A 9,524-nucleotide genomic window follows, 5' to 3' on the forward strand; every position below is an offset into this window, starting at 1 on the left:
GAATCATCTAGAGAAAAATATTGTGTAATAAAGAAAATAAACGGTGGTTAGTTACATTCTAGTCTGAAAAAGTAAGAAAGCAAGAGTGGGTCTAAACTAAAACTATGCTAACTCCTGTCTAGCTCTTCAGTCACCTTCTAGAGATATAGCAATAAAAAGTTCCAAACAATCCGGGATGAGAGCCAGTAATCGACGTGGACGCTGTCAGTTGGAAGATTATCAGAAAACAAAATTGCTTACATAGTTCATAACTTTTTGAGCTGTTTAAAGCTGCCCTAAACTGTTTACATTTTCCGTTTAATTTACAAAATCAGATTGGTATGTGGCCGTTATTTCTGTGGGGATACTGATGGCGTCCCGTAATATCCATCGTCGATTGTAGTATTACGCGGCCGGGGCGGGCGGCGCTCACTCGTCGTCGCCCAGCTCTCTGTCGTCGTCCGCTCTTCGGTTGCTGAGGACAAGTTACCGAGTTAAAGTGGAGTATTATTATGCATTTCTGCGATGTGTGAAGAGTCAGAAGTACAAAAATCCTAACTACTACCACAACAACTCCCCATTTATTGTCCCGAAGCAGTGGTAGGGTTAATATTGGAACGTGTAAAAGTGCTTTTTAAAATAAATAAATAAATATCCTTGGACATTTTACACTACGCTTCTAGTCCCAAATTAAGCAAAGCTTGTACTATGGGTACTAGACAACGGATATAAACATACTTAAATACTTTTTTTTTGTAAATACATATATTATACATAGTAACATCCAGACCCGTCACAGAAATTAAAATTCATAATTTCAATTTCTGCCCAGCCGGGAATCGAACCCGGGACCTCTCGGCATAGTAGTCCGTTTTCGAACCACTACACCAAACGGCCGACATTATTTTGCAAAAATAAATGAGTTTTAAAATGAGTTTTTTTACAAGCCAGTGTATACAATGTAGATTATAAACAACTAGCTTTCCGCCCGCGGCTTCGCCCGCGTGGAATTTTGTCTGTCACAGAAAAACTTTATCGCGCGCGTCCCTGTTTCAAAAACCGGGATAAAAACTATCCTATGTTCTTTCCCGGGACTCAAACTATCTCTATGCCAAATTTCATCAAAATCGGTTGCGAGGTTTAAGCGGGAAAGCGTAACAGACAGACAGACAGACAGAGTTACTTTCGCATTTATAATATTAGTTGGGATGTAGGTTTACAAATACCAAAATGACCGCAAATCTTTTCGGCGATGAAATTGATTGTTGCGGAAACGAAAAGTGACTACACTGCGGTTAATTATTTTTAATTTGTTTCGTGCAAAATATTTGAAAACGCAAACAACGCGGGGCTTGTTTGATAATTGCCTGCCAAGCCAACGCGCAAATAAAAAAGCTGCGAGCGAGAAGTGTCATGTCGACGCCGAATAGGTAACGGTTGTTTGTGCCCAGGGCAGTGTCTACTGAAACTGTCAAAGAAGACTCCATACAGACAAACTTGCATACTTTGTTGCATATCAAATTATTATTATTTTGTTACTGATGATTGTCACCTCTATCACAAATTCACGACCTCATAATCAAAATGGATCTTCATCATTCATAATGAATTTGCCAGTTCACAGATCATTGGGCTTTTAATCACTGTATCCTTTTTCTCTTGGAACTCTAGTAACTAGTGGAATGAGACCGCGGTAACAATAAAATTGATTTTTATTACATCTCAATTCACTGGTACTTGAAGGGTTAACAGGGACGTCTCAAAATGAAATCTTAAAATTTAACAAAAATGCTAATAAAATAAAAACTATTCAACCAAATAAAATTATTTATTATTATGGGACTACTTGCTTATTTCGAATTGAACAAAAAAAGAATCACGTAAATCAAATCAGAAATCTCGGCGTAATCATGAACCATCGGAAAAAGTGGTAACTGCCCATTGTCGGTCATGTCGTCTCGATCCATCGCAAAAAATCACCATTTGATGAGAGCGAGAGCAAAAACTGAAATGGATAGACAGACGGTGGCCGATAAGTATGTACATAGAAAAAAAAATCAATCGAATTGAAAACTTCTTCCTCTGTTGACGTCTTTTAAGAAACAATTTATGATACAGTCAGTTTCTTGAGTGGCGGTCATACCTGTTGTCATAAGAGTGGTGCGTGTAGGAGCAGCGGTAGAGCTGGAAGACGCCGGTGTAGTCGCACAGCAGAGTACGCGGCGGCGGCGGCGGCGCCAGCGGGAGCGGCCCGAGCGGCGCCTCCGAGCGCTTGCCGTAGCGGCTGCCCATGAAGAACCTACCAACATGTGCAAAACCAAACGATCAATAGGTCGTTCAACGATCGCCCGTCAACGTAGTCCGTTTCGAACCACAACACCAAACGGCCGACAATAATTATGTTTGGACTCAGTGTCATCAGCGTCTTCAGACTGGTTACCTGTCATTCCTTGGCGCGATGAGCCGCGGCTGCGAGCGGCCGTAGCGGGAGCCCAGCACGAACGGCATCGGGGACACTGTTCGATAAACACAGATACTTTATCAGTTTGCAATGAACTTTTAATTAATTAGTTGTTTGTGGAAATTCGGACGGCTTTAGGTAAAAAAAAATACTCGCAACACTCATTGGAAGACAATGACTTGCGCCGGGGTCATTGTTTTCTATGTCTGGTTTCTCTTAATTCAGCTTTTAATGAAATTTATTGGTCAGAATGTGACGAGTCATAAGAAGCAGAGTCATCACCATTATCAGCTTTAGAAAGTCACCCACCACTGAAGCCACACACAACATCGTACATCGTAAAATAACCTTGGTACCCTGGTTGTACCCTCGGGCTCGTTCCCACTAAGAGATCCCGTTTTTTGTAGGAACTGTTTTTGCAGGATCCCACTTAGTGTAGGTATACTATGTGTTTTATTATTAACTAGCTGACCCGGCAAACTTTCTTCCGCCTTAATGGCAATAAATAAGCAGACTTTTTTTAATTTCGAACGGGATAAAAAGTATCCTATGTCCTTCTCCTGGCTCTAAACTACCTCCCTGACAATTTTCAGCTAAATCGGTTCAGCCGTTCTTGAGTTATAAGTGGAGTAACTAACACGACTTTCTTTTATATATATAGATGTTCACACGAGCATCCCGTTTGCAGTGTCCCAATAAAAACCTAAGTTTCCTGTTTGAATTTCAAGTAGGTACACGTCATAACTATGTGTGATAATACTACAGTCCTGTTTTCCGGCATCCTGCATTACTGGATCCCACAAATTTGGATTGCCGTGGGAACAAGCCCGCAAGATCCAGCTCGGATAATATAAAGAAATAATGAATGAAAGAAAGAACAACGTTTATTCGGTTCATAGCATAAAATGTGCTTTTTTTAGCCACGATAGCCGAACGGTGAAGGGATCGGAGTGGCCGACTCGAGATCCGAGGAACGTGGGTTTGAATCCCACCGCCGCGCCGCTCGACTATTGTGGTGAGCCCACTCGTAACACAAGCTTATTTAGCTTAACACGAGGGGCTAATGGGACTATTAGTAATTTGGGCAATACAAATTGCTAATAATATTGTAATATTCATTCTGGGAGTGGGTAGTCAATGCGAAAAAATGCTCAACGGTTGGAATGTGCAGGTGTCAAAATGTCCATACGTGGTTAAAATGATCTGAAGTTAAAATGTCTTCGGGTTTATTCGAACAAGCGTCTTATTGTATAATCAAAAAATGTACTCACTGAACTCGCTCTCGGCGCGCTTGTCGGAGGCGGGCGCGGCGCGCGCGGCGCACAGCAGCAGCGCGGCGCACGCGCACACCAGCGCGCGCCGCGCGCCCGGCGGGGGGGCGCTCATGCCGGGAGGTCTGCGGGGGGCGTTACAGGTCAACTTTGTTTTAATGTATTTTCTACCCTATGGCAAACTGTTCGAAAACAAGCCTGGCGCTACATATCCTGAGTTTTATGTTGTCTTTGAGAGCCAATCAACTGCTGTACGGCTAGCACGAAAAACTTTCGAGTTCAAATCGTTTGCGTACTCGAATCGCCATCAAAAGATTTATAGTCCAGTCATTTAAGCTTAAATTAGGTAAGAATCTCGGAATTAGAGATACCCAGCTGTAAGTCTGTAAATACTTGTATATTGACACCCTAAAAGTTGTCTCAAAACCTACATATGGTAGGGTGTAAGCAACTATTAAATTTTAAGGTCAAAGGTCACAAAAATCGGTTTTTTGCGCTTTTTTTGGAAATATCTCATTTCCTATGGGTTTTTTGCTATTTGTATTTATTATCAATATTGTAGAATACTAAATTCTCTACAAATTTTGTTTAAAAACTTTTTTTATACGGTGAACCGTCTTCGAGATAGAGGGCTTCTTCAGGTCTACTTAAGCGGTTTAGATTTTTCATACAAAAGGATTTTCCCGCTAATTCCTGTGGGAATTTCGGGAATTCCTTGTTGTAACTAAGCTTTGAGTTTACTAAGGTACCTACATGCCAAATTTCAAGCGTCTAACTTCCGTTAAGCGTTTAGATTTTTCAACTCTCTTCCTGACTCAGTCTACAAATCGTTGGGCGAGACTGGGAATGCCGTCTTTTCAGTCGTTTGTACTGTACCTTCCACCTTCACCTTCTCCACTTAATGCCTGTGCGAAATCGTTTGCATGAGTTTCCAGTTTCTCCTGGTATTTCAGGCTTGCCTGTACTATTTCCTCGCGAACAGTGTTTATGCCTAGGCATACATGTATTTGTTGCTAATACATTGTATTAGTAACAGGTCAAGCACCCCCTGTTTCTGAATGGGTGGGTGAGATTTTTAATTGAGCGTTGAGAGGAGAGGACCACGCTCAAGCTAAAAAACTTAACTCAGAAGCCGAGCGTAAGTTTCCATTGCAGGAACACAACTCTCGAATTTACCAGAGGCAAATCACTACTCTCATTATAGACTAGCATGTCTTGATGTTGTAAGTCTTCATCTAAATTGTGTAATATGTTGTGTTTCCAATAAATAAAAAATAATGGAGGATTTAGCCTACCTCCTCACTAGGGAATGCAGAATCGGTTCTGGTTTTGAGGAACCGGGTTTTTCGGGTCTGGTGGTCATGAGAACCGGGAGCCCCGGTTTTTTCGGTTCTTTCGGTTCCAAAAATACAATATTTTTATTATGTTTTTTTATTGAAATAACACTTCTTTGAATAGACTAGGAATAATCAACAAACATGATTAACAATATTTTTCTATTTTTACTAAATTCTACTCCCAAAAATAAAAAGAAGTAAAATAATTAGTTTTCAATTGAGGTACAACAATCAGTCTTTTTCATCCAACTTAACGATATATTTGACTATTTATAGGTATATTGACTGTCAGATGCAAAGCAAATAAAAGAGTCAGTGTTGCCAACTCTTACACAAAAATATCATCGTCATCATCATTTAAACCATAGGATAGGACGTCCACTGCTGAACATTAACCTCCCCCAATGCTTTCCATGTTGATCGATTGGTAGCGGCCTGCGTCCAGCGCTTCCCTGCTACCTTTATGATGTCGTCGGTCCACCTTGTGGGTGGACGTTCCATGCTGCGTTTTCCGGTACGCGGCCTCCATTCCAGGACCTTCCTGCCCCATCGGCCGTCAGTTCTGCGTCCGCGTCGGGCTATGTCCGCTGAGTCCGCTGACATAGAAATGAGGAGAAGGAAGGAGGAAATCTCCTCATTTCTGATTTGATCTCGTAAAGAAACACCGAGCATAACCCTCTCCATAGCACGCTGTGCAACTTTGTGCTTCTGTATAAGGCCTATAGTGAGAGGCCACGTTTCCGAGCCATAAGTCATCACTGGTAACACACATTGGTTGTAGACTTTCGTCTTCAGGCACTGAGGTATTTTGGATGAAAAGATGTTGCGTAGTTTCCCGAACGCTGCCTAGCCGAGTTGGATTCGACGATTGACCCCCTTTTCGAAATTCGACCTACCTAGCTGGATCGTTTGTCCGAGGTAGACATACTTGTCAACAATCTCGAGGATTGAGCTCCCAACCGAAACTGGGTAGGGCGCAACATGGACATTGGACATAAGCTTTGTTTTGTCCATATTCATCCTCAGGCCTACCTGTTAGGAAACTCGATTAAGGTCTTTGAGCACTGTGCCAAGATCTTACAACGATTCTGCCATGACCACAATCAGTATCGTGGGCAAACCGAAGGTGAGTGATGTACTCGCCATTAATGTTTATGCCGAATCCTTTCCATTCAAGGAGTTTGAAAGCGTCTTCCAATGCAGTGGTGAACAGTTTAGGAGATATAACATCTCCCTGCCTTACGCCTCACTGCAGAGGAATCGTCCTCGTGCTCTGCTCCTGTACTCGGACCGACATGGTGGCGTTTTTGTACAAGCACTTCAGCACCTCGATATACCGATAGTCAATACGGCACCGCTGAAGAGACTGTAAACACTGCCCAAGACCCGATCGAATCGAAGATCTTCTCATAGTCTACGAACGCCAAGCATTGTGGCAAGTTATAGTCCTCAATCTTCTGTATAACCTGTCGCAGCGTAAGCGCAAACAAAAATGTGCCAGTGATTTAAAAAAAATGTAAGAAAAATGCTTAAAATATTTACATATCTCATAAAAAAAAAACAAAGTACAAAACCAATAAGTAGGTACCTAACCTTTATTACTAGCTAATCTGATATCTTTAGGTTCTCTATACGTTCGCAATTTTCTTGTGACGACTCATGCCTAATACCTTTAACATATTTTAGACAACTATGCAAAACCCGAAAGTACCGAAAGAACCAGGTTTTGAATTTTTAAAACCCGGTTCTTAAGCTGTCGAAAAAACCCGGGTTTTCCCGGTTCTTTCGGTTCCGGGATAACCCGGGTACAAACCCTACTCCTCACTGAGACGGGTTAGGCCCTTCCTAAACCTTCTTCGTTAGTTAGAAACTATATTCTACTCTGCCGGACACCCGGGGGTAAAGCTACCGAATGCCATATAGGTACCATGTCATATTAAAAACTAGACCTAGCTTCGTTTATAATATTGGGCTTTCAAAATTAAATAACTCCTCAAAGCACGTAGGCGTGAACCTATTAAATGTAAAATAAACAATCTTTAACAAACTAATAACTCTTAAACTACCTCTATAGTTTGATTTGGCATTACTATTTAATATCGTAAAGTATCAAGTTAGTTTAAGTCAGCCGGTGGTTGAAATCCATCAGATCCCTGTCACGAAAACGCTTCGCTTTTAATTGTTATGAAATATTAATAAAGATCACGGTATTGTTTCAGCGCCAGATACGGTTTAACTATTTTGCTATCACTATGTCTAAGTTTTGTAACTCTAACAACTTTTGTGCAGTTTTGTAGTCTTGTGGTTAATAAATGGATAATTATACTTAATTATCCATATTATCTTTTTTGTTATCTGCGTGTAATTGATTAATAGAGTTTGTGACTTTATCACAATTACAATAATGAAAACTAAAAAAAAAAAACGTTAAGTTGCAGTTAAAAAAATACTCCAGTTTTAAGTTAGCTCTAGTAACTATACAGTTAGTAGTCTAGAAATGACGGTATACTATCACTATCCATAGTCAATTGAGAAAATTGACTGAACAATTGCTGTCTATTCCCTTCATTGCAAAGCTCGGAAGCGAAGAGCTTTCCTTCCTTCGTCCGGAGGAAGCCGAGCACCGGCTGTAAAATATCTATCGGAGTTTATTTTCCAAGAAGTAGCTTTGTAAGGAGGTTGATAAACATTGCTGGCATTGAAATCTATTTAATTGAAATCTGTACTTAAGATAACTTGTTGGTAAATACTCGTATTATAAGGGCAGCTTGTCGGGAACAGTCAGTGTCATCAGTTTTTTTTTATGAAAATTGGACTATTTCTATTTTATTCTTTTTTAAATTAATGTTTACACTAGCTAACCCATGCAAATTTTGAGACTCCTAGCACTTGTAGTTTCTGGGATTTCGTGATGAGTGAGTGAGTCAGTCAGTCAATCAGTGACCTTTCGCTTTTATAAACATAGATCTCCACATGCGAAGCTGGAGCGGGCAGCTTTATGTCCATTCTTTATAATACTCGCAAAAGACAGGGCACTGCGTTATTAGAAGCAATTCTTTCTGATTGTTTCATTTTATGTTTGATTTGATTGATATTTGCCATCGAGCTCTCTTAAAACTGCAAATAAAGTCGGCGGCGTTCATTTTTACGGCGCCATTACACTTCACCGCAGATTGATTTTAAAAGAAAGCTTCGTTTTGTCTTTAAATAGCGCACGTAATTAGTGCTAGGTAATACAAACATTTTTTTTAACACGGCAAAATTATATTGTGATTGCTTTAAACTCTTCAGCTATTGGAATTTTTTGTCAGTGGATAAAGCATGGTGTCTTGTATTCATTTATTGATTAAGGAATATTGTATTTTTGTTATGACGCAATTTAATGAGTTGAAAGTTAGTTAAATTAAACTTAATAAAATAAAAATAACATAAAATAACCAACTGGTCATATTGAAGTAAGCATCAAATAATTTCTGATCGTAGGTCTAAAGCAAGTCAACTTTGTGTCTTATTTGATTATTAATAAACAAAAACATTATTATTAATAACAATAATACTTAATGGAAGGCTCACGTTAAAAAGATTTCAACGCGCCAGACTTTGAACAGTGTATTGGAGTTTTCATTGTCTTTCATAGCTTTATTAGATTTGTTCAAAACTAGGTTTTAATTGTAGTTTAGATCAATCAAACACTGAATCTTAATAATCTTTATATTAGTAAGATACTGTTATTCCGTACACTTACTAACTTTATATTGATTTTACACGATTATAATTTACTATCGACGAAATCGTTATTATTGGACTATCAATTTTAATTTTGAAAATATGGTGTTAAGATGATTTCATAGACTTTTATAAAAATAATGCTAGACGATTCAAGTATTTTTATAAAAACATTCGTAAAATATTTTTTTTTCTAATTAATTACATTTACGGTCTACCGAAATTCATGAAAAATCGTGAATGAAAAATTAAATGTACTGACCTTTTCGTAGCAGGTAGCCGTAGCTCGTAGCGTCGTAGCGCGCGGCGTAGCAGCGAGTGCCGGGCGCCGTAGCGCGCGCGCTTTTATATGCGGGCCGAAGGTATCCAGGGCCCACGCACCTGCTCATCTGCTTAGGGCTTAATTAGGTTTTAAATATAAGCTCTTTACTTTTGATACTTCAATAAATATTATATTAGTGCTTGTAGTGTTTGTAACTGGTTGCACAGTTTTTGAATCAGTATTTTTTACATTTTATTAAACTTTAGACATTGTGTGTGAATACCGAACAGAATTGATAACAGGCCCATCCTGAAGTGAAAAGATTCTGCTTATGATAGTATGTACCTACTATAATTAAATAATTTCAGCCCCTCGTATTAAGCTAAACTTAAGAGTGGGCTCAACTCAATAGTCGAGTGACGGTAGGGTTCGAACCCGCGTTCCTTAAATGTCGAGTCAGTCACTCCGCTCCGACCCCTTCACCGTTC

General features: G+C 39.6%; 1 protein-coding gene across 1 annotated transcript; it reads right to left on the reverse strand.

The window, feature by feature from the left end:
* Positions 1 to 289: 289 nt before the first annotated feature.
* Positions 290 to 9,076, reverse strand: LOC135084770 (RYamide neuropeptides-like). The gene is made up of 5 exons (XM_063979508.1): positions 9,037 to 9,076; positions 3,712 to 3,836; positions 2,420 to 2,495; positions 2,123 to 2,278; positions 290 to 454 (listed from the first exon to the last, which is right to left on the reverse strand). The coding sequence occupies exons 2-5, from the start codon at positions 3,824 to 3,826 to the stop codon at positions 409 to 411; spliced, it is 393 nt and encodes a 130-aa protein (XP_063835578.1). The 5' UTR covers positions 3,827 to 3,836; positions 9,037 to 9,076; the 3' UTR covers positions 290 to 408.
* Between the last annotated feature and the right edge of the window lie 448 nt (positions 9,077 to 9,524).

The sequence above is a fragment of the Ostrinia nubilalis genome, chromosome 27 (assembly GCF_963855985.1).
Source record: "Ostrinia nubilalis chromosome 27, ilOstNubi1.1, whole genome shotgun sequence".
In the NCBI taxonomy this organism is placed as follows: Eukaryota; Metazoa; Arthropoda; class Insecta; order Lepidoptera; family Crambidae; genus Ostrinia; species Ostrinia nubilalis.